We start from the raw sequence: 25959 nt of genomic DNA on the forward strand, positions 1-25959 counted from the left end.
TATTCACTGCCCTTACTACCTATCTCATATTTTTCTTTTATACACCGGGCTTGTGCTATATTTGAGTGATTTCAATATCATGCCATCAAGACCGGGACTGCTAGCCGTATGGATGGATGTCCTCCCCCGACAAGACTTGTTCCTGTGTGTTGCTTTCTACGCATCACTGATTTTTAGACCGGCCCACAATTGGATCCCGTTTCATAATTCCCTACGTCATTTCACCAAACATCCACTCCGAAGCTAGAGTTGACTGACCTTCTTGGCCCCCTTTCCCCACACGGCAATGGCACACGTTATCTGTTACTCTACTAAATTTTCATATCTATAGGTACTTCATCCAGAGAGATAAGTAGATACTACCGAAGATTTCTGCTAAGCGTTACGAACACAGCATGAGTTACACAATTCACAAGTAGTCCGGCACTGATTCAACAAACCGGATGTCGACGATGCTCGACACTATATCTTCATTAGTAGATGACTTTTCTGTGTCTGGCGTAAACTGAACCACTAATTCTCATTTTGATCCTGGTAATACCTGAGCTCAAAACATGCTACCGCCCCCCCCCCTTTAGAGAATCTTATTGGGTGCTTCACCAGCTGTCACCACCAATGCCACCAACACCTGTTGTCAGCCGTCATATCCTTGATTGCTTTGCTATTTGCATCACCTTATAGATGTCCCTGGGCCATGCCAGTCAGTTTCTCCTGATCCGACCGGCTGGCTGGCTGCCTGTGTGTTGACCTCCGCCCCGACTGCGTCGCGGCAGTGCCGAGTCACCCTGCAGGCGCACCGGTGGAGGTGTGCCACCCGGTGAAGTCACACACAGGTGTGCTGCCGGCACCCAGCTGCGGTGGCCTGCAGCTGGGCTGTGGACTGTGACTCACACCCGGTGACCTGCCAGCTCCCCTGTGGGTAGCGGGGGGGGGGGGAGGGTGCGTACGGCGCACTTCTAGTGAGCTTTGTTTTACAGGGGCTTAGCGATGGAAATAATCGGAAGCAAACACATGTCATGGACTCGCGGTGTAGGCCATTGCAATGGCCAATCAATGCATTGATGGAAATTATGTCCTGGCTTTTCATTTTCAGATATGAGCTAAAGGTGAACATTCACATTTATTATACGACTAAAAATACCGTAAATATTACACCGGGAAGCAACGACTGGAAACACCACCTCCATAAGCGCGTTAGATCTCGTCTGTTGGCGTCAGTGCGGCGCCGACACCGGTGTATGTGTCGGGTGCTGGTACCGCGGTAAAGCTACTCTCAAAGAGACCTGAGTGCGCCTCCGGCCCAACCGCGGATAACCTCGTTAGAACATCTATGGTCGTCACAGCGCCGGCTGACACTGCGGGAATCACTCTGATGGGAGCTCTTTGCAGCTGTCTGAACAGGCGCTGCGGTGCGACGAAGGTGTCGGGTGCTCTCGCATACAAAGGTGGCTGCATTTGTCATTTATTCTCGGCCACAGTAGTGCTGTGAACGGGCTTTCGCAGATTTTGATAAAGCACACGGTCTTTCAAAGATCATGGGTGCATATTAACCCCGCTGTCAACGCGCCCCAAGGCTATCAAGCAAACAAGCAAACAAACAAACAAACAAACAAACAAACAAACAAACAAACAAAGTCCTCCAAATCATGCAGTTTATTGTGGCTCCGCTATTTGGAGGCGGCACGTTCCTGACTTGATTAGTACTCATATCCTTTAGCGTAACTAGTTTGGTGTCCTGAGGATTTCTCGTCAAATAATTCGGGCAACATTTCAGCTGACAGTCATGTGCATGAGAATGGCTGAACGTGTCGCTCGTCTCAGCTTATCCTATAAGTCAGCACCATCACTCGGCTCTTAATATCTTAAAAGGAGGAAAAGAGTAGACATGTTTAAATCAGATTAATTAGATGCAACCGAACTTGAACCTGGCACAATCATAAATCGAAACATCAACAATAATAACCATCAGTAAATTTCATTTAAAAAATCAGACTGCCATCCTCACCTCTGAGCACCACCTCTGTCCGTGCTTGCTATTGTTTTCCTCGCCGGCAGGTCCATTCTCCCTCTGATGACAGCTTTGTTCGTGATCAATGTTGTTTTCTACCAGCAGGTCGGATCTCCCTCTGTGTACCGTGGTTGTTCCCGCTCACCCTCACTGCTGTCTCGGCCGGCGATTGGGACCTCCCTCTGCGTACCTGCTCCGTTCCCCTCTAACCCCCACTGCTCCCTGCCGACAGGTCGTACTGAGGAGCTGGACGTGATGCTCAAGTCGCACGTGACGCGCTACCCGACCACCCAGATGGTGCTGGTCGGCTTCTCCATGGGCGGCAACATCGTCACCAAGTACATGGGCCAGCCGGGCGTTCGGCGCGCGCCCAACATACTCGGCGCCGTGTCCATCTGCCAGGGATATGACGCCCAGAGGTGAGTGCGAGAGGATGTCTAACGAGTAACGAGACTAGCTTCCAGTCACATGGAATGCCGTACCTAGACCTACTTTCATGTGCAATCCACTGATCAGTGTCTTACTTTTATCTACCTCCGTGTCGAGCACAGTGGGTGATATCCATCGTTATATCAGGGCCCTCAGCTGATCATTAACGCCAGTTACCTGATACCTGGCAACGCTAGGGCTGGTTGAATAGAACTCTTTGAAGTAAAAAATCCCAGGGGTTAAGGGCTCATTTCGTCCTTATGATCTGAGCATCAGGCAGTGCTGTCAGATCCTGTTCGCACCATTGTTAACATGGGCCGCGGGACAGGGACTATCCCAGCACGGGTGGGTGTGGGACGCACGGCCCGGGTGGGTGCCAGGTGGGTCGGGTGCGGGACAGGTAGGCGGCGGAGGAGGCGCTGATTGATGGAACAGAATAGACGACAGACAGGAATGGAGATGAGACAAAGGATGAGACGCACAGCGGCGATAGCTGCCGTGTAATCCGGACGGCGCTCGTCGCCCGTGATATATGGAATCAGCGCTAAACGGATCGTTTTGTCATTGGGTAGTGACTTTTATAGGTTTCTGAAGACAGACAGTTTCTGCAGATAGATGCAGTGTTATTCGATGCTTGTGTTTCCCGCATAAAGGCTGATATAGCCGGTGAAACTCGTTTTAGTATTTGACTAGAGGTACAGGTTTACGCGATAACTGTATGTTTTGATTTATGTTAAGTTACGGGTGCATTAGTTTGGGTGATTGACTTGTATTTTTAGATGTATTATTTGGATAGATTTGGGTAGCTGTTTTTAATTAAACTGTAAGGGTTGGTGAATATGGTGATAGGTGCGGGGTGTTCAAGTGTTTTGTATGTTAGGCCCTTTTTGAACTTAACCCTACCCCTACCCTAGCCTACCCCTACCCTACCCTACCCTACCCTACCCTACCCCTACACTACCCTACCCTACCCTACCCTACCATACCCTACCCTACCCTACCCTACCCCTACACTACCCTACCCTACCCTACCCTACCCTACCCTACCCTAACCTACCCTACACTACCCTACCCTACCCCTACCCCTACACTACCCTACCCTACCCTACCCTAACCTACCCTAACCTACCCTACCCTACCCTACCCTACCCTACCCTACCCTACCCTACCCTACACTACCCTACCCTACCCCTACACTACCCTACCCTACCCCTACCCTACCCTACCCTACTCTACCCTACCCTACTCTACCCTACCCTACGCTACCCTCAATCCCCTACCCTACCCTATCCTACCCTACCCTACCCTACCTACAATCCCCTACCTCACCCTACCCTACCCTACCCTACCCTAACCTACCCTACCCTAACCTTACACTACCCTACCCTACCCTACCCTACCCCTACCCCTACACTACCCTACCCTACCCTACTCTACCCTACCCTACCCTACCCTACCCTACCCTACAATCCCCTACCCTACCCTACCCTACCCTACAATCCCCTACCCTACCCTATACCCTACCCTATACCCTATACTCTACCCTACCCTACCCCCCCTACCCTACCCTATACCCTACCCTATACCCTACCCTACCCTACTCTACCCTACTATACCCTACTCCTACCCTACCCTACCCTACCCTACCCTACCCTACCCCTACCCCTACCCTACCCTACCCTACCCTACCCTACCCTACCCTACCCTACCCTACCCTACCCTACCCTACCCTACCCTACACTACCACCGACAGTCCAAGTTTCAGCTAAATCGGCCCAGAAACGGCTGAGATATTGCAAAATCAAATTAATTTGTATTTACTGGCGAATCTCCTTGGCGAGCGGTGCCTTGTGTCGGCCTTCGTTGTCAAAGGTCAATGACCTGCCGGCTCTGATTATTTCCACTCAGTTTGGCAAGCGAACAACTGAGCCTAAAACACGTGCCTTCTGCTCGGCACCGGTCGCGGCCGCACCACGTGCACACCGCTGAACCCACACCCTCGAAAATTTAATACGACAATTGAGTGCACGCGTCCGACTTACAGCGAAAATTTCACCCCCGTAGCCCTTACCGTTATCGAGCAATAGCCTGTTGCCGATTCTAGTGTAAACCCTATGGCACACCACGTGAGCACGCGCCACGGGCGCACCCCTGGCCGCATCGTGCCCAAAATTTAATACGACCTGTTGAATGACGTGACCCACGAGCCGTGAAAATTTCACCCTCGTGCGTCAATCGACGGCGCCGCAATAAGCCTTTTTGGGCGTAACCCCGACGGCGGACTTTTTAGGATTTATAATAGTAGACTAGTTTTGAAGCTTGACACCGATAATGGGTACTGACTGAGCTCTGTTTCTGCGATCAATGATACCGATTTAAGGGATCGTATGAGCCCATGTGGCGTTGCTCAGAAAGTATTCTCGAAATGTGCTGTCTGTTTTGAATATGGTAGGTACATTAGCCCGAAAACTGGTCTCTGAGACCGAAAATGGGGACACTGTTTTCTCAGTGTACCCTACCCTACCCTACCCTACCCTACACCACACTACCACCGACAGTCCAAGTTTCAGCTAAATCGGCCCAGAAACGGCTGAGATATTGCAAAAACAAATTAATTGTATTTACTGGCGAATCCCCTTGGCGAGCGGTGCCTTGTGTCGGCCTTCGTTGGCTCTGATGCTTTTCACTCAGTTTTCTAAGCGAACAACTGAGCCTAAAGCACGTGCCCTCTGCTCGGCGCCGGTCGCGGCCCCATCACGTGCACACCGCTGAACCCACACCCTCGAAAATTTAATACGACAAATGAGTGCACGCGCTCGACTTGGTGTGAAAATTTCACCCCTGTAGCCCTTACCGTTCCCGAGCAATGGCCTGTTTTTGTCGATTCTAATGCTAACCCTATGGCGCACATGAGCACGCGCCACGGGCGCACCCCCGGCCACATCGTGCCCAAAATTTAATACGACCTGTTGAATGACGTGACCCACGAGTCGTGAAAATTTCACCCTCCTGCGTCAATCGACGGCGCCGTAATAAGCCTTTTAGGGAGTAACCCCGACGGCGGCGGCGGACTTTTTAAGATTTATAATAGTAGACTAGAGGTACAGGTTTACACGATAACTGCTGTTTTGATTTATGTTATGTTACGGGTGCATTAGTTTGGGTGATTGACTTGTATTTTTAGCTGTATTATTTGGGTAGATTTGGGTAGTTGTTTTTAATTGAACTGTAAAGTATGATGGTGATGCATGCGAGTTGTTCGAGCCCTTTGTAAGTTAGGATGTTCCTCAATTCAACCCTACCCTACCCTACCCTACCCTACCCTACCCTACCCTACCCTACCCCTTCCCCTACCCCTTCCCCTACACTACCCTAACCTACCCTACACAACCCTACCCTACCCTACACTACCCTACCCTACCCCTACACTACCCTACCCTACCCTACCCCTACACTACCCTACCCTACTCTACCCTACCCTACCCTACAATACCCTACCCTACCCTACCCTACAATCCCTACCCTGCCCTACCCTACCCTTACACTATACCCTACCCTACCCTACCCTACCCTACCCTACCCTACCCTACCCTACCCTACCCTACCCTACCCTTACACTACCCTACCCTACCCTACCCCTACCCTACCCCTACCCTACCCCTACCCTACCCTACCCTACCCTACCCTACCCTACCCTACACAACCCTACCCTACCCTACCCTACCCCTAACCTACCCTACCCCTACCCTACCCTACCCTACCCTACCCCTAACCTACCCTACCCCTACCCTACCCTACCCTACCCTACCCCTACACTACCCTACCCTACCCTACCCTACCCTACCCTACTCTACCCTACCCTACCCTACAATCCCCTACCCTACCCTACCCTACCCTACAATCCCCTACCCTACCCTACCCTGCCCTACCCTACCCTACCCTACCCTACCCTATCCTATACAGTATACACTGCCACCGACAATCCAAGTTTCAGCTAAATCGGCCCAGAAACGGCTGACATATTGCAAAAACAAATTTATCGTATTTACTGGCGAATCCCCTTGGCGAGGGGTGCCCGGCGCCGGTATTCGTTGTCAAAGGTCAATGACCTTCCGGCTCTGATTATTTCCAGTCAGTTTTTAAGCGAACAACTGAGCCTAAAGCACGTGCCCTCTGCTCGGCGCCGGTCGCGGCCCCACCACATGCACACCGCCGAACCCACACCCTCAAGAATTTAATACGACAAATGAGTGCACGCGATCGACTTGGCGTGAAAATTTCACCCCCGTAGCCCTTACCGTTCCCGAGCAATAGCCTGTTTTTGCCGATTCTAATGCTAACCCTATGGCGCACATGAGCACGCGCCACGGGCGCACCCCCGGCCGCATCGTGCCCAAAATTTAATACGACCTGTTCATTTACGTGACCCACGAGTCGTCAAAATTTCACCGTCCTGCGTCAATCGACGGCGCCGTAATAAGCGTTTTTGGGAGTAACCCCGACGGCGGCGTGGGCGTGGGCGGCGTGGGCGGACTTTTTAAGATTTATAATAGTAGACTAGAGGTACAGGTTTACGTGATAACTGTATGTTTTGATTTATGTTTTGTTACGGGTGCATTAGTTTGGGTGATTGACTTGTATTTTTAGATGTATTATTTGGATAGATTTGGGTAGCTGTTTTTAATTAAACTGTAAGGGTTGGTGATAGGTGCGGGGTGTCCAAGTGTTTTGTATGTTAGGCCCTTTTTGAACTTAACCCTACCCCTACCCTACCCTACCCTACCCTACCCTACCCCTACCCTACCCTACCCTACTCTACCATACCCTACCCTACCATACCCTACCCTACCCTACCCCTACACTACCCTACCCTACCCTAACCTACCCACACTACCCTACCCTACCCTACCCCTACACTACCCTACCATACCCTACCCTACCCCTACACTACCCTACCCTACCCTAACCTACCCTACCCTAACCCTACCCTACCCTTACCCTACCCTACCCTACTCCTACACTACCCTACCGTACCCTTCCCTACCCTACCCTACCTTTACACTACCCTACCCTACCTTTACACTACCCTACCCTACCCTACCCTACCCTACCCTTACCCTTACACTACCCTACCCTACCCTACCCTACCCTACCCTTACACTACCCTACCCTACCCTACCCTACCCTACCCCTACCCTACAATCCCCTACCCTACCCTACAATCCCCTACCCAACCCTACCCCACCCTACCCTACCCTACCCATACCCTACCCTACCCTACCCTACTTTACCCTACCCTACCCTACCCTACTTTACCCTACCCTACCCTACCCTACACTGCCACCGACAATCCAAGTTTCAGCTAAATCGGCCCAGAAACGGCTGAGATATTGCAAAAACAAATTTATTGTATTTACTGGCGAATCCCCTTGGCGAGCGGTGCCTTGTGTCGGCCTTCGTTGTCAAAGGTCAACGACCTCCCGGCTCTGATGCTTTTCACTCAGTTTTTAAGCGAACAACTGAGCCTAAAGCACGTGCCCTCTGCTCGGCGCCGGTCGCGGCCCCACCACGTGCACACCGCTGAACCCACACCCTCGAAAATTTAATACGACAAATGATTGCACGCGATCGACTTACAGCGAAAATTTCACCCCCGTAGCACTTACCGTTTCCGAGCAATAGCCTGTTTTTGCCGATTCTAATGCTAACCCTATGGCGCACATGAGCACGCGCCACGGGCGCACCCCCGGCCGCATCGTGCCCAAAATTTAATACGACCTGTTCATTTACGTGACCCACGAGTTGTGAAAATTTCATCCTCCTGCGTCAATCGACGGCGCCGCAATAAGCGTTTTTGGGAGTAACCCCGACGGCGGCGTGGGCGTGGGCGGCGTGGGCGGACTTTTTAAGATTTATAATAGTAGACTAGAGGTACAGGTTTACGCGATAACTGTATGTTTTGATATGTATGATTAACGGATGCATTAGTTTGGGTGTAGAAACTTGCATTTTTATTGGTATGATTTTTGTAGAACTGGGTAACTGCTTTTAATTGAACTGTAAAGTATGATGGTGATTCATGCGAGTTGTTCGAGCCCTTTGTAAGTTAGGATGTTACTGAACGCAACCCTACCCTACCCTACCCTACCCTACCCTACCCTACCCTACCCTACCCTACCCCACCCCTACACTACCCTACCCTACCCTACCATACCATACCCTACCCTACCCTACCATACCCTACCCTACCCCTACACTACACTACCCTACCCTACCCTACCCTACCTTACCACTACCCTACCCTACCTACCCTACCCTACCCTACCTACCCTACCCTACCCTACTCCTACCCTACCCTACCCTACCCTACCCTACCCCACCCTACCCTACCCTTACCCTACCCTACCCTTACACTACCCTACCCTACCCTACCCTTACACTACCCTACCCTACCCTACCTTACCCTACCCTACCCTACCCTACCCTACCGTACCCTACTCTACCCTTACACTACCCTACCCTACCCTACCCTACCCTACCCTACCCTACCATACCATACCCTACCCTACCCTACCCTACCCTACCCTACCCTACCCTACCTAACTCTACCCTACCTAACTCTACCCTACCCTACCCTACACTACCCTACCCTACCCTACCCTACCCTACCCTACCCTACAATCCCCTACCCAACCCTACCCTACAATCCCCTACCCTACCCTACCCTACCCTACAATCCCCTACCCAACCCTACCCTACAATCCCCTACCCTACCCTACCCTACCCTACCCTACACTACACTACCACCGACAGTCCAAGTTTCAGCTGAATCGGCCCAGAAACGGCTGAGATATTGCAAAAACAAATTAATTGTATTTACTGGCGAATCCCCTTGGCGAGCGGTGCCTTGTGTCGGCCTTCGTTGGCTCTGATGCTTTTCACTCAGTTTTCTAAGCGAACAACTGAGCCTAAAGCACGTGCCCTCTGCTCGGCGCCGGTCGCGGCCCCATCACATGCACACCGCAAACCCACACCCTCGAAAATTTAATACGACAAATGAGTGCACGCGCTCGACTTGGCGTGAAAATTTCACCCCCGTAGCCCTTACCGTTCCCGAGCAATAGCCTGTTTTTGCCGATTCTAATGCTAACCCTATGGCGCACATGAGCACGCGCCACGGGCGCACCCCCGGCCGCATCGTGCCCAAAATTTAATACGACCTGTTCATTTACGTGACCCACGAGTCGTCAAAATTTCACCGTCCTGCGTCAATCGACGGCGCCGTAATAAGCGTTTTTGGGAGTAACCCCGACGGCGGCGTGGGCGTGGGCGGCGTGGGCGGACTTTTTAAGATTTATAATAGTAGATTAGCTAGCTAACGGTCTTCTGCCCTCTCCTGTATCTCTCTCTCTCTCTCTCTCTCTCTCTCTCTCTCTCTCTCTCTCTCTCTCTCTCTCTCTCTCTCTCTCTCTCTCTCTCTCTCTCTTCTCATGGTCTGTCTCTGTCCGGCCAACTCTCCCAGTCTTCACGGTCTAACGCCCCCTCCATCTCTGTCCCTGCCAGGTGCGTGAGCTCGCTGCTCTGGTGGCGCGAGTTCCGCCGCTTCTACCTGCACATGATGACCGAGAACATGAAGAGCATCATCATGCGCCACCGCGGCGTGCTCTTCACGGAGGACGCCAAGGCGCGGCACCAGCTGGACGAGCGCAAGGTGTTCATGGCGGCCACACTCAGCGAGTTTGACGAGGCATACTCAAGGTGAGTAGAGCACGCGCTGTGAGTGGGAGGGAGAGGAAGAGAGACAGAGAGAGAGGGATGAAGAGAAGGGGAAGGATTGAGAGAGGGACGGAGGGAGAGACCCGGAAGGACTTATGATTCTAGATGCGTCATCGATGAACGCGGAACAGGATTCTCTGATCGGCTTCTTGGTCTTAGCCATTGATATTATACATTGGTATTGTGATTCAGCTTCGGGAAAGGCTATCACTTGTACAATCAGGATGAGGACGCGTCTTTGAGTACAATTGTGCTCAAATGTAGACAGTGCTGCCTCAGGGAAGCATTAAGTACATCTGCGGAACTGGTTCTAGGTACATTATATCCAAGGACACCAACCCACTCTAAAAATCAGGGCGAGTATTGGATAAGTAATGGAAATGATTGACTTTTGAGCAAAGTTTATGGTTATAACAATATCATTTTTCAGACCTTTGACCTGTAATCCGACCTGTAATTTTCACTTATTCACGTCATATGTAGAGCAGAAAGGGAAGCTGGAGCAGGCGCCCTCTGCAGTACGTCGGCGATCGCAGCCTCTGTAAATTGTAATTCTACTGTTCGTTTTTGTCCGGAAATTTCAAAATCTCGAATTTTTCTGTAAAAAATACATGCAATAGCTAGAAGGAAAACTTTGTCACCATCGGATTCCTCACACCATTGCGCGTCGAATGAGACGTAAATCGAGTGAGTAACGACTGGGGAAAGACAAGATTTAACCCTCGCCGGACCTATTGGTTTTCTACATACGCGCCGGCCGAGGGGGGGGGGGGGCGGGTACGACCCCCCCCCTCGCCGTTTCGCCCCTGGTGGAGCTAGCGCGTCGCGGAAAAAACGAGCGTGTGCGCCGTTACGAGACGCAGAGATTGGTACCCGATTTTAAGGTCCTAGGTCAACCGGTGACCTCTGAGGTCAGGTCAAGTGCCCCAAGGTACGGTTCAGTTTTTGGTGAATAACATCGCAAAAAACGGCCGCAGAGCGCCGATTTTGGCAGCATCGTGTTCGTCTCGCTCAGGCGCGTCGAATGATATACTTTTTGTCCGGGTCAGGTCAACTTGGGGTGTTGACCTCAGGTCAAGGTCAGGTCAGCACCCCCAGGTCACGAAGTTGGTCGAAAGAGGTCATGTCGCATATCATTCGATTCGGCAGGTCTTCCTGAGTCCATTGGTGGCTTTCCCGACTCGCTAGCTCAATTTGATCAAGAGTTATTGACGAAAAACTAATATGACCTTGATGACGTCATAAATGACGTCACGCAAGGTCAACATTGCAAAAGTGACGCATCTAACCTTGCAAGGAGTGCATCAAATCACGATTCTGTGTGCTTGAGATAGTTGGAGATCGTTCCCGGCGCCAGAATAGCAGTTTGAATTTTTCCCCATTGACTTATAATGGTGAGGTCACGAAAATGACCTGACCTCATATGACCTTTAGGAAAAATCCGAGATATACAAATTGTGGGACTCATAATGGATACTAGATCCTGCAAGTTTCATTTCCCTGTGACATCTCCTCTGGCAGTGAGGGCGTTGCGAAGTTGCGACATCTGAAGACCGTGCAGAGGTTCACTTATGACGTCATAGGTCAGTGACCTGACCTGACCCAAAAATGCGGTTGGTGTCAAAAGATCCGGCTTGGATCAAAGGTCAGGTATGCCAAGTTTCAGCTTTCTATCGCCAGCGTGTTCGGAGCTATCGCGAAAAAACCCTATGGGGGGGCGGCACCCGCCCCCCCCCCTCGGCCGGCGAGGGTTAACACAAAAGTTGATTTTGCCCCCCCCCCCCTCCCAACCGAAAATCTCTGGCGACGCCTATGATAGCGCTCCTGTAACACTCAATGTAGGTATGTGACTGCTATTACACCACTGCTGTGGGAAATTGCAGATCATTAAACTATACCAATTCACCTGACGAGGTCGGCCAGCTGCGGCGGCAATCACGGGGCGAGCCGGGCGCGCTTGTACTATATGCCGGAGCCCTATCGTTCGCCAGTGTGAGGTGAAAGGGCTGCTGTGGAATGTTTTGTGGACCACTTAAATATAATGCTTGTTTGTCCATAAAAGGCGTACTTAGCCTGGAACCTTCTTATTCCTAGATCTGGGTATTACATACATCGGGGTAAGATGGCAGCCTGTTGTACTTGCATCCGTGACTAATTCCTGTCAGGTCCGTAGGTTTTTTTGTAAGATCTGTAGCTGGTGTTAGTCTTTCAACACTTTTTCTTTCTGACATCGTGCTGCCAATCACTGTACTCGTACTGTCACATCATGACAGCCTGTCTGCAGCCGCTGCACCGTCCTGAAGGTGCGTGAACGTATGCCACGCGCGCGACTCCTCGACACCCTCACAGACCATTTGTCATGTTCGGTCACTGAAGTTAGGCGCCCAACGGCTGGTCGCCCCCGGGAGACAGGGGTAGTCCGCAGCACTGGGGTAGTCGCGCCAGTCACCTCGCAGGCCGGTGCTGTTCCTCACAGCCGCGAACGGTCGAATGCTGCGAATATGTGCCCACTTTTTTCATTTCACAGCGCCCCATATCTTCTCAAAATGTCTAAAACTGGAGTCGAAGTTTGCTTATTCGTACTCCTGATGACGCTCATATCCTACCGAAGTTGGCGTCATTTGGAGATCTCCCGTCGCGAGCGACTCATCAGAGCGGCCAAACTATGCTGACTGGTTATGATGCCGTCTTGCGTAGCGGTTTCCGACGCGGCGGGGTGCGCTGGGAGGGGCTCTGTCTGAGAGACACACACGTGGTGGTACGGCAGCCGCAGTGCGGTAATTGCAATACAGCCCAGAATGTCCCAACGTGTGCGCTGTGCTCCCCATGGATGGACGAAGTGTATGGGTGTGCGCCTTATGGTAGGAAAATGTGGCGTCCATTGTTTGGGTCCATTGGTCCATTAAGTCCATTTAGTGGTCCAATGTTTGGGAACGACATACAAGTGGATGAACATTGCACCGTTAGTGCTATGAGAAGTAAATGGGAAGGGATCATCGCGTTTTCTCAGGTATCGGTGGAACTAGCTTGCAGATCAAAAGGATTTCAGGCATCATCGATTTTCGCGAAATGATGCTCCTTAGTCCTTAGTGTGGTGAAATGAACACTGAACTAACACTGGCTTATCTATCCTCCGAACATTGATCAAGAAGTGCACATATGACATAACTGCATGTGCATTGTGCATAGGTGTCTGTCTCTTTTCCGGATGTTGTGTCAGAATACCTCCATTGTTGAATACCTAAGCTGAGCAACGTAGCCACTTTCTCGCCGTTTACTATTCACTGCGAGTATGGTAATCGTTATCATGCCCCAGCGTAATCTTGGGATCAGTTGTAGGGTAATAAACGATTTCGCTACGAGGACGACGCCTGAGCCTAGCGTTGTATTTTTATTTTCCTCTCCCATTTTTTTTTTTTAAGTTTGACCGCTGGGCTCTACCATCCCCCCATTAAACTTGTTCGCTACACCAAACGACAGACGGTGCCTTCTTCTCAGAGCCGGGCGTCGTTTTGGACATGTCGTTTTTGATATTCACGTGAACCATCTTGAACGGATTCGTCACCAGGTTCTGGCCATTGACGGAATTGAAATTCATGTTATAATTCGTAGCCATAAGCTAGTACCGTTTTGGATGCACCGAGCCACGGTAAAAGCGGGGCAATTTCCGTTGCGTCTGCCGGTGGCCTGCGGCGGAGACCCTATTTGGCGGCTCTGTAGGCGCTGAATGGTCACCGGTCCGGGAGCAGTCCTGCTGACGCCGCCGATTGCTCCTGACAGGGGACTTCGGTAAGCTGCTGGATGTGCAGTCGTGGCATTGCGCGTACTCCGAACGAAAATGGAAAACGGCAATGGTGCATTGAGTGCGTTAATGACTTCAACATGTTTTTAGCATTTGGTCTTTAAATATGTTTTTGATTACATACCATTGACGTTTATTCTAAATCATATGGCTCGTTCTGTTTCCTGTCAAATATGCCTATATTTATTCAAGTAGGTACATATGTATATTGAAGTATACCGAGGCGCGCTAGGCAGTAGGGATATTCAATCATCCATTTTTGGCAGTGGGCTTACAGTAGGTATCTATCTGGCTGCATTACACAGGGATACTTTTACCGTCTTTTTGTTGCTGCTTTTCCTCAAATGAGATTTTACTGATAGTTACGGCACTTACAAACCTACGTGGTGCCTTGAGGCTTGAACATTGATTTATTGATCAAGAATCAGAATCTGTCGTTTTTATTTCACGTGTCTTCCAAAATCAAATTTGTTCGATATTCCAGTGAGTTTGCATTGTTTAGTATAGCACACAGGAATATGTTTCATGTGCATTAATAAACAAGGTCGCCTTGCCCCGTTTTCCAATTTGAATTGTCCCCGTCAATAGCGGATTCGACAGTTCCAAAGAATGCGTCTGAATTCCTTCATCCGTTTTTCATTCGCTTGCTTCAAGAGCCCTTTCAGTCGGCAAAAGCAGCACATGCTATATTCCCATTATTATGTTTGGTTTTGGTCGCTTGCTTTGCGAAACATTCACATTGTTATTGCACAGTTAACCTTATTCCCTCTGGATCATAGAAGAATATAAATGGGTGCTTAGAATTTTAACCCTCGCCCATGTAGGGGGGGGGTTGGTGCACCACCCCCCCCCCCCTGAGGTTTTTCTTAGCTACACGCCGAACCGTTTCAGATAGCCTGCTCAAATTTTCAGTACCCTTTGGGGCATCCTTTGCGCAACTTTTGGTAAAAAAAATTGTCAAGGTCATGCCAGGTCACGGAGTTATGACGTCATAAAGGGAACAACCTCCGGCCAGATTTACGCTAAATTGGAGATTGCTTCACATTGGTATAAATGCCGACTGACCTGACACACTGATGGATTGTTTTAGAATCACAACTGGCTGATTTGACATTGGCACAATGTCCGTTGACATTTTGAAGGTTACTAAAGGTCAAGGTAAGGTCAGTGACCTCGGTTGACCTGTAATGACTTCTTGCACTTGTATGCCTTTTCGGGGTATTTTGATGCCCTGAATTCGAATTTGCTATCCATTTCAGGCATCGTCGGTTGTTTCTTGTAGTTCATTTTGGGTCAGGGTCAGGTCAGTGACGTCACACGCCTGACGTGACCCAATGCACAAATGACCTTGCAGACTTCCGATGCTCCCAACGCATCATTTTTAGAGTTATGATATCGAAATATACACCAAACGATAGAGAATTGATCAAAGATCACGATAGTGAAGGTTTCAAGTCGATATCTCTTACCGTTTTGCCGCAATCGGCGCGGAAATCTGAAAAAGTTAGATTTTTCCGAAAATTTGACCTTTGACCGGTCATAAGTAGGTCAAATGTTGACCTAGGACCAAAAAATATACCACCAATCGCGAGATCTCGTTAAGAGCAATCCGTTGGTCTTTTCCGCTAAGCTCTACGACGCTCCGTTTTCAAACGCCAGGGGGTCGCACCAACATGCATGGGCGAAGGTGGCAAAACACCGTTTACGGGCGAGGGTTAAACCGGGACTGATGTCATTAGCAGCGAGTATTATACTATTGCATAATGCATTCACACCGCCGACCATTCCATGCAGCTAATTAGATTCTTTCCCGACTATCTGGCTCTGTGGGAGCTGACCGTCATTGGGCGATCGGTTGATCTTTATCGTGGACTGGGGATGGGATGGAGAACTTTGAGGCGACACGTCCTACCGAACGCCGATCAACGTCGCGATGTTTCGTTGGATGATGAATGAGTGCATTGTATTTCGAAATTCGACATCTTTACTTATTAACCATCAGCCTCATCCGTTTTTAACGTGCATCTGCTGGAATAATGAGTTCGCACAATATGGTTTAGAAATCTGACTTTGTTTTTATCAAACTTTTACTCTTTGCTTTGCAGAGCACTCTCAAAAAGTTTGCCAATGTTATACTGATGTTATTTTTATGAGAGGTGCCGGTTATTTTGCGATTCGTGGCACGCAGCCGTCCGTTGTCTTTATGTAGTGAGTGCCTTTCCTGATATCGGCTGCTGATCGCTGTTTGTCGCCGGCCCGATCCTCCGATCTCGGCAGACGGTAAACACAATCCGCCCCCGGCTGTCCTCAGACGTGTGAACGGCTACAAGACGCTGGAGGAGTTTTACCGTGACAACAGCTCTCTGACCTTCCTCGACGGCATCGACGCGCCGATGGTGTTCATCAACTCGCGCGACGACCCCATCGTGCCCAGCGTTATACTGGAGGACGTGCGCCGGCACTGCAGTGAGTATTACTTGGACCGGGGGCGACTATAGGGCGCTGCGGTATCGGGTACTGTCCCGCGCCTAAGTATCGGCGCTAACCGTACAGTCTATGGGGGTGTGGAGAGTGGTTTCACTTCGCCGGATGTCCTGCACTCCGTCAGAGTCCATTACCATGGGCGTTGTGTTTTGCCTCAAGTGCTTCTTCGGTCGTCGTCGCGCTCATGACTGGTGAAGTGTTTTACGCCGGCCATGAGTACCGTCAGCGGGCTGGCTATCAACTAAGGTACCATCAGCGGCACATCACCCCGAAAACAGATACGCCTCCACGCCTATTAGCGCCCGAATTTCAGCTTTAGGGTCCATTACGGTTCAATGGATAATGTTTGTACTGTGATGGCGGGGCTATTCATCCAGTGACTGGCGGTTTCGGCCACCAATATTCACCTGCTTGGTTGATGAGCTCGGAACCGTAGCGGCCTAATGCAACGTCCCTCAAACGAGACTTATGAGGCACCGAGCACAAAACAGGTTTGTGGTGATCATTGCTCTGAGGATGGGGTTAGGATGGACCCTGGTGTGATAATTGTGGCTATGAAGTCTGGGTATGGCGAGGTAGCTAATAGCCTTAGCCTGTTTGTTTGCATTAGTTTGTAATTCATAATTTGTCTGATTCATTGCTTAGATAAATTATTGGTGAATTGATCAAGGAGTTGTCTGTGAAAAGATATACATCAACTGACCGACTCATCCATTATATTTTATTACGTAAGACTCGAGAGTCCCCTCGAGGGAATCGCCCCTCGAGAGTATTATATGGGTCCAATATTTCCACGACACATGTCATGGGCCATCAATGATATTTGCACATCAAAATTACAATAAAAACTTCAGTTAGAAATGCTAAGCCATTTCTCTGAGATCGGCAGTTCTAACTGGTGTCGGCTGTCGAATTTTACCATTCGTTTACCTAAAATAGCTCGCCACTTCTGCTAGGCGCTACTGAGGTCTGGATGCATAACTGACAACTTTTTCTTTTCGTCGAGAAGCAACAAAATATCGGGATCAAGATTATTGGAGGTTAAATAATTGAAGCGTTGATTGTTTGCTCCGTGATATGTGATAATGAGGATGCGTAATTTATTTTATTACGCAACTTATGCGAATGCGCGTGTTCCCTCGAGTAGTACGTCCCATGCTAACATCTGACCTTTACCTAATGCTCCTCCTCCTCTCTCATCCCTATCATTACACGTCGGTCATCAGCTCCGGTGCTTATCTGACCATCCAGGTAGCTTACATGCATCAGTCGCCAATCCCCTCACTAATCCCGGACCCGGGGTGCCGACGTCTGATCGGCAGCGCGGCCGTCGCGGACCACCGCCCCGTCACCTCTGCGACGCTTTACGTCCGTCAGTGCGGCCCCCGTGGACGGCCGCTGCGTCTGTCGGCGCCCCCGGAGCGCGGCAATTGGAGGTGACGTTTTGACGGCGCCGTCTGGCGCCCGTGGGTGGCTCATCAGACACCATGAGAGCCGAGCGACGCGTCTTACTGGGCATGAAGTGATGCGTTGGCGTACGCGCGCGGACACGGTGAAATGTGTCCCACGCGGGTGTTCGGCGGGATCGAGCGACGCTGGAAAGAGTATACTGAAAGACGGAGTCGATCGTTTGTGGTAGTGGAACGCGGGTAAAAGTATGCAGTAGGTGTCCCCGGGTGACAGTGAAGGTGGCGAGATGGAGAGACGGAAAAAATTTCATGCCATGAAAAGCATGGCAATAAATGCAGTTCAGAATATTCAGAGTTAGATTGTTCCTTTGACGCGCCTGAGGAAGAAATTGAAACATCAACCAATAACACTACATAGATTGGCTAATTTCTTATCTTTTGAAGCTTTTCCTTAAGAATCATTATCTTATGGCCCCTCGATGAAATTTATCAGGCCGATAAGGACTTTCTCAGTGAGTTTTCCCAAGTTTGGAAAATTAGTTTCTTGCTGTGTACGCTATTCCATTGCAAGTAAATTGGGAAAACATTTAGTTGTTTAATTTCTGTATAGTAGGCAGTGAAATTGTATGTACATTCTCAACTGACTTTTTTGACTTGGACGTTTCCCATTCGTAATCGTATGTTCATTGACACACGCACACATCCTGGTTCGCGTGACTTTAACACTCGAGCTATCTGCGCTCGTTCGGCTCGCTGGCCGTACAAATATTGAAAGAGAACGAGGACGCGTTTCATTTAGCCCTGGCTTTCGAACAATTGATTCAGACTGTATGCAAAGTGCTTATGTCATTCTTACACCACCGTTTCACGCGGTAGTGGCCAATGTGTTTGAACTACGACGCTTCTGCTGCACTGAAAACTTTTTTACCATTTCCTGAAGGGTAAAACCGCCATAGCATGGTAGCTTGACACACAGACGTTTTTTACCACCTTCCAGATGGTAAATTTTACTCTTTCATGAAGAGTAAACTCGCCAGGGAGGGGTAACATGACACACAGACGTTTTTTACCATCTTCTGAATGGTAAACTCTTTTGATTTACTCTTGTCTAGAGTGTAACATTTTTTGGGCTACACTCTTTGAAAGGGTAAATCTTTAACGGAACCCTTTTTTAGGGAGTAACGCATCATCTACTCTGTGCTTTACCCTCCTACAGAGAGTATATTCTTATGGCCTACCCTTTGTCACATGGTAATGTTTACTCTTTCCTTTAGTGTAAACCCCCCAGAGGATGGTAACAGACCCACAGACGCTTGCTTCAGAAGCTTCACGAAGCTTCTGTTAACCGGAGCTCACCAACAAAAAAAAAATGCTTCAAGAGCAATAATGTAGGTATATTTGGCTTCCGTACAAACAATACGAGGGGCACACCAACCATGAACATTGTGAGACTCTTCACTTATTCATACAAATTTATACAAAGCGTTCAGCAATGCACAAGCGGTAAATAAACACCACGATACAACTTGAATGCAATTTGAATATGAATACAAGACATTCAGCGCCCTCATATTGGATTAGGCAGAGCGCACAATATTTGAAGCGAGCGACGGCGTTCCTGGGTGGTCGCCCGTCTGCGTGAGATAATGCGACTGGATCACTACAGTGCAAGGCTTTTTCAAAGTCACCAACAAAATGCATAAACTTGTAGCATCACAACAAAATTAATGTACGTACTCACAACACTAGGCCACGTGGCCGTGCACGGGGTCCTGTTAACCAGGTCAAATTAGCACCACTCAACGGCACGCAATGCTCTAGCACATCGGTACTTACAATAAAATGTCCACAGAGGCTCTATAGGCGATGAACAACACACAAGCACAATCACCAACGGCCACGCCGCGCGGCACCGACACTGCTCACATCCGCTCTCGGAGACCAACGGCCGAAAACTGACAGATGCGCGCGGCCTTCAAACCGCAAACGGCCGATCTCGTTTCTGATTGGCTGATTGTTTCCATTTCAAATATCATCTTCACGAGGGTAAACAAGATCCACGCATGAAACGACTATCTGTACCCGAGTCACGATACCCAGGAGGAAAGAGTTTTCGTGATGTTCTGGATCGCGAGAGTAATATTGATATTTACATGGTAATAATACTCTTCGCTGGCGAATAAGTTCATATTAACCACGTACCGTTACTATGCACATAATGGTAGCAGCGAGTTACCCTTTCAATATACTATTATCTTGCGGGTTTGATGAAAATGAACTCTCCAGGAGGTAGTAAAAAAGTTTTGAGTGTGCGTTCGTCGTTACGGCTGAGTAAGCGCTTGTAGTAACGCGACTACGAACTTCCGAAATGCCCTGTGGGTACTTGGACAAGTTATTGCCAACCATAGGGATGGTTGGCTGGAGCTCTGGATGTGAATGGTGCATTAGCTCCTAGATTAACTCATCTCCGTGTGGCGCGGCTGGTTCAAATTTTATTGGATCATCGCCTTCGTTATCGAACGAAGTCGAGGTTTCCGCTCTGGCTAGGGGGCGCTAAGCCATGCGATCACAAACGGCAGCAGTCGCTACTTCAGAGGATGAGCGCATCACATGCAATCATGCCTCTTCATGTTTAATTAAGTTAATTGCTAGGTGCTGATTTGTGCTCACGTAGTCATTTGCATTGTTTAAAGGCTGTAAATTTTTAAAGCAATGATACCGAACTTCGAAAGCTGCTGGTACAGTCGCACAGTAAGCAATATGGCAACTCAGCAATGCTAACGGCTCAGGAAGGCCTGGTGGCCTGATCCACTGAGTAATCACACTTTACCTGTCGCTCGGTGGCCATTAAACAGTGATGGGTCACCGCGTGGATCCCAACTAGTGTTGGAGCGGTCATTTACTGGCCACCTGTCAATGGCTCGGACGAGTGTGAGAGCTCTCCGTGCGGCGGTCAGTGGTGTGTGGCTGCCCAAGTTGGCTACTCCAAGTGTCGGTGACATTTGGAGTTTGCCGGGGGCGTCCCCGGCGGCGCGAACTTGCCGTGTGTCGCCGCTGTAGGTCTCTATCCCGGCGGCTACGGCTGGCCCATGACGGCCCAGGAGTCCTCTCGGGCATCGCTCGGTGGCCAGAGGACTGGACCCTATGTCGGCGTTAGTCGTTCTCGTGCCGGTCACAGGGAAGGGGTAGGTGGTGTAACGAGGAGTAACGCGAGTGTGGAGTGTGGAGTGGTTGGAGTAGTGGTGGTCGGCCTTAGTACTTAACGGGATTCCAGTCGGAGGAAACTTTAAGAGAAATTGTGTGCGGGACTGCGAATGTCGAGGATGTAAATTTTAATGGAAGATGGAGGATGAAATGCGTTCATTGCTGGTCTTGTTTTTTACATTTGTCTTACAAGGGAGTTTACTTTCCGATGTAGTTGTTTATCATACACCGGATAACAATGTCGTCAATTCGCTAAATAGTTGCATGTCGTCTTGTTTGCGAATGGTATCCCAAAATTCCTAGATCTTCACTGTCGACCATTTTATTTGAAAGACCCTTCACGTCCTGGACATTTTTGGTTTCGTTACGATTTTCAATTTAGCGGTTGTCACGCGGAACTCGCATGCACCAGTGCACCACTAATATGCTCGGCTGGTGCTGGCAGGTTGAGTGTCAGGTCATGAAAATCTGATCGTATCTGTGTTCCCGGCACGGTGTGCTGTTCCAGATCTTTCCCCATATTGGTGCTGTGCTGAATTAACTACATGGTAGCTGAAAATCTTCTGAAAAAGCTGAAACTCTGCTTGAAGCTCATGATGAATAATAATAATATAAGAATAACCAGTAACCTCATAATATAAATCAGAAATAGGAGCCAAAAAGTTATATTTAAGATTATCGAATGTTTCGCTTTCTCGCTTTCTATCGAATATTTCGAATATGTTTTTCTGTAATTATCGCTGACGAAGCTCCAGGAGCGAAATATTCGAAAATTTTAAATATAACTTTTTGGCTCCTATTTCTGATTTATATTATAAGGCTACTGGTTATTCTTATATTATTATTGTAGCTGAAAATCGTCGGAATAGCATATTGCTTTTGAATCAGCTTGTAATATGTTATTACAAATCACCAGTTCTGTACCATGGTCATCTTGAGCTAAGTGTCGCGTTGTTGTAGAAATGGAAACTACCTTAATTGCGTGCAAATATCGATTTCAAAACCATCCCTTTTTACAGAACTCTCAACTATCCCTAGGCAGTCATTGCCCAAGAAACAAAAGGTAGGCGTGGCAGCATTCGGCATCGCTCCCTTTTCTGTTCAGCGGACAGCACAACTAATTGATGTTCTGCATACTACGTGCGTTTGTTTTTGTCCTAAAACATCATTTGCCTTTCATTCTTTTATCCTCCACATGAGGTCCCATCCGGTCGGGTCCTTTGTGTGGAAGCGCAGATTCGAGTTATGCCATTTTCCTGTCAAATTTATGTCGCCCACTCGGCACACTCGCAGCGCTCCGTGTGTCTGTCTGTCCGGCCTCCTCCGCCGGTAGTCGTGGCCGCCGAGGGTTCCGGTATAACGGCGTGCTCCGGTTACGCACCGGCCGTGCCCGGAGGCACGTCCCGCGATACGGCACGCGCCACGCCGGCGACGGGTCCGCAGCGCCGCGCCGCCTGAGAACCGCCTGGCCCACAGACGCCCACCTCCGACCGACTAGCACCTCGGTGGGGCTACTCGAATGGTGCGACTTCAGCGGTCTTTCATTAGCGCGTATACAGACGCACAGATACAGTGATTGTGGAGCGCACGCAGAATCCCAATCAGGCGGCCTTTCAGTCCTGTCAGTAGGCGTCCTTTGAAGTAGCCGGAGCGCTAATGGTCTAATTGCATTATCCGATCCGGCATTGCCTGTTGCACGGTTGTTTGCTGTTGGGTCTTCATTTGGTTGCATGGTTGATTCTGCAATTACGTTTGCTATCATTCCTAATTACTATTGGCATTATCGCCGTGTAGTTTTAGAGGTTCACCACGCGGAAATGTCATCTCATTTTACGTGTGCAATAGAATTGTTTGATCTCCTATTTCTTCTTTTGTTCAATGAAATCACCTTTAGCAACGATTCACTATTCCGTTTTTTTTCCTGTTTGTCACGGTGAGAATGAATAAACGAGCCATTTCGTTCCGAGCATTGAAGACCGATACATTGTAACCATGCCCGTTGGCTTGACGCTAACAAGTAGCCAACTGTTTCGAAAAAGACCAATGAATGGGGGAGCACGCTTTTCATTGTGTAGGTACATTTGCGCCTTTGACTGGTTGTTGGGCGACTGATACGCGTCCATGTATTGGTCTAATGGGTTTCAGCTGTTTGGGATCATTCGGACGTTTTTCTTGGTCACCGTTGGTCATTACATTCATACACGGTTATTTGCGAACATAATTAGATACTTTGAGTCATATTTTGATGAAATGACGATGTATCTGCGAGGTGTGGTTACTAAATCTGATAATATAGTTATTATGACCGTTACTACAACCAGAAATATAATGGGCCGGGAGGCGGGAATCCCTTCAGCAGTAGGGTTGTTAAAAAAAAAAACGAATTTTGGAAAAGTATATGGGCTCATGGCTCATGTGGTGCGGTATTCTTTTCTGAGTCCAATGATGCCCTTTTTTCCGGCTCTTTTCCGGGCTCTTCCACGGCCCACCGCGCCCGCGTCGTCAATGCCCTGCCCCGGCTGGGCGGCGCGTTTGTGCGGCGCGGACACGTTTTGCTACTTAGCTCGTTTGGTGGACAGATACGTCGTGTTCCGACAGCGACACCTAACACCAGTGTCATTTGATCTCGGCTCGACGACTGAAGAGAACATCAATCGCTCGGGGAGGTGCCGTAAAATGGCCGCCGATAATGTCGCCGTACCCAGGGGCGTGTGTTCGCAACCGCCGTCATTGGATTAATGATTGGATGACGTGTGTGTCAATGCGTGTAAATGAACTTAGAATTACAGCCGCTTATTCTGGGATAAACTTGCTAATATCACTCGTTCTAACTATGTACTTTTGCAGGCGTCATTTGCTACTATGTCGCCTATCTCCGTTGTTGACTATGTATTTCGCTATACACATACAGATTACATCGTAATTGCATCCACTATGGATTATATTACAACGATCCTATACTGGTGTTATTCGGATAATTGACTACCTTTCTGTAAGCTTTTTGGACATGGCTTTGCATGGTGTACGTAATACGGTACGTTCTACTGTTGCACCGCCTCAATTGTCTTCCCTAGGTACAGGCACTTCACAGATCCATCGGCACGATGCCTTTTTGTTGTGGCTGAATCTAACTTTTCCATCTCCCTCTGGTGTGATACCAACTGGAGGTGTAGTCGGCTGGACCCCCGGCGCTGCTTGTGCCGACACATGACCGACTTTTGATGCACCTGAGATGATTGGGATAGTTGGAGACCGCACGGGCGGAGTATGACGACGTAGGCAGGCCGATATTGTCATGGGTGGGTGGCCGTCCCGCGGCTGCCCGACACATTTTTCCTAGCGTGTTTTTGTCGTGTTTTGTTTGCCCTTTCGCTTCTTCTGTGACCCATGGGCCATGACTCATGTCCAGATTGTGCTTGTGATCGCTGGATATTGTTCTTGTGAGTTAGAAAGCAAAAGTTAACCTGTCGATGGAGTGTTATTACGGATCTTTATTGTGATATTTAGACGATCGAACAGGCTCACTGATCCGTCTGTTTGAAGAGGATTACTAGCTCGCTTACTTTTCTGGCTATCCGTGTGTGGTTGAAAAGAGCCACGGCCGGACCAAGGCGCCTGCCGGATGCCCGTCCGTGTGTTTTTCATTGTACCCTCTTACTCTGCGCAGGCCTAGCTAATTTCTCATCTCGTATGTGTTCAACCTCTGGCCGTACCTTATATGTCCTTGTATATCATTGTGCGAGCCGTGCTGCACATTCTGTGTATTATTTACAGCCGAACTAACCTGTCTGTGTGCTCTCAGAGAGCCATAACCATGCTAACCCTCAGTCTGTGTGTTTTCAGAGAGCTATGGCCGGACTGTGTGTGCCCTGTCTGTGTGTGTGTCCTCAGAAAGCCAAGATCGGACTAACCATCTTTCTGTTTATTTGCAGAGAGCCACGACCGGACTCTGCTGGTGGAGACGGAGCACGGCGGCCACCTGGGCTTCTACGAGGGCGGCTTCCTGGTGCCCCACTCGGTGACCTGGATGGACCGGCTGGTGGTACAGATGGCTCACAGCCTCGTCAGCGGTGCCTGAGCCGCCGGCGGGCCGCGTGGGCCGACCTGACCTGACCCGACCTGACCGGGAGGGCCCCGACGGCCGGGCGGGTGCGGGCCGACCTCCCGCAGCCAGGCAGCGAACCTCGCGGCGCTCGGGCCGCCACAGCCAAATTCCGCGCACTTCCAGATAGGTAGCGTGAAGCGCGTCTCATCTACTAGTCCTTGTAATGGCAGGATCCGCTGGAGATGTGTGTACATTGAAAAACCGCAGGCTGGTTAATCTCTGAGCTTCAGTCTCAGTGGTATAGGGTGCATTGGTTTCACATGTTACTCCAGAACGCACAAGAAACGCATTATTTATGAATGCTTTGTTTGGGTTGCACTGAGTCTGTTTCGCCTATGGCTGCCATGACATGAAAAGCGTGCTTTTAGTGCGACTTCGCCATCCTGATGTGATATTGATTGTGTTAATCAGATAAATTGGCTTATAGTGCAATGTTTCATCTGGTTTCTCTTCTTGCTCGTAAGATCTGCTGCATTTCGGGAACAATGCACAAAGTTCACGCTCATAGGGCATTTGAATGTGGCACCTTTCGTTTTGCTCTCGCCTGGTTCTTCTTTGATTGCACCAGTTTCAAGCTTGCTAATGTGCAGCGCACAATCAGTCAATGCTTCTTTCTAATCGGACGCTTGTTCCTTTTATTGTCATCAGTATGTGCACATTACCAACGGTGTTAGGCTGCGTGTTTAAGCGACAGCAATTACGTGTTTTCATTTATGTTGAATACATATTTATCCATGCTTTC

At 49.4% G+C, this 25959-nt stretch overlaps 1 protein-coding gene across 13 annotated transcripts in view; it reads left to right on the plus strand.

Moving 5' to 3' along the window:
• Nucleotides 1–25959, plus strand: part of LOC122381221 (abhydrolase domain-containing protein 2-like) — a 45250-nt gene extending 19291 nt beyond the window's left edge. For all 13 annotated transcript variants that reach the window (XM_043365156.1, XM_043365155.1, XM_043365164.1 and 10 more), the window contains exons 5-8: nucleotides 2241–2427; nucleotides 10001–10195; nucleotides 16327–16481; nucleotides 25045–25959. In XM_043365156.1, coding sequence (XP_043221091.1) covers nucleotides 2241–2427; nucleotides 10001–10195; nucleotides 16327–16481; nucleotides 25045–25190 — 683 coding nt within the window. In that variant the 3' untranslated portion in view covers nucleotides 25191–25959. The remainder of the gene's footprint in view (nucleotides 1–2240; nucleotides 2428–10000; nucleotides 10196–16326; nucleotides 16482–25044) is intronic.

This window comes from Amphibalanus amphitrite, unplaced genomic scaffold, assembly GCF_019059575.1.
Source record: "Amphibalanus amphitrite isolate SeventyFive unplaced genomic scaffold, NRLGWU_Aamphi_draft 000116F_arrow, whole genome shotgun sequence".
In the NCBI taxonomy this organism is placed as follows: Eukaryota; Metazoa; Arthropoda; class Thecostraca; order Balanomorpha; family Balanidae; genus Amphibalanus; species Amphibalanus amphitrite.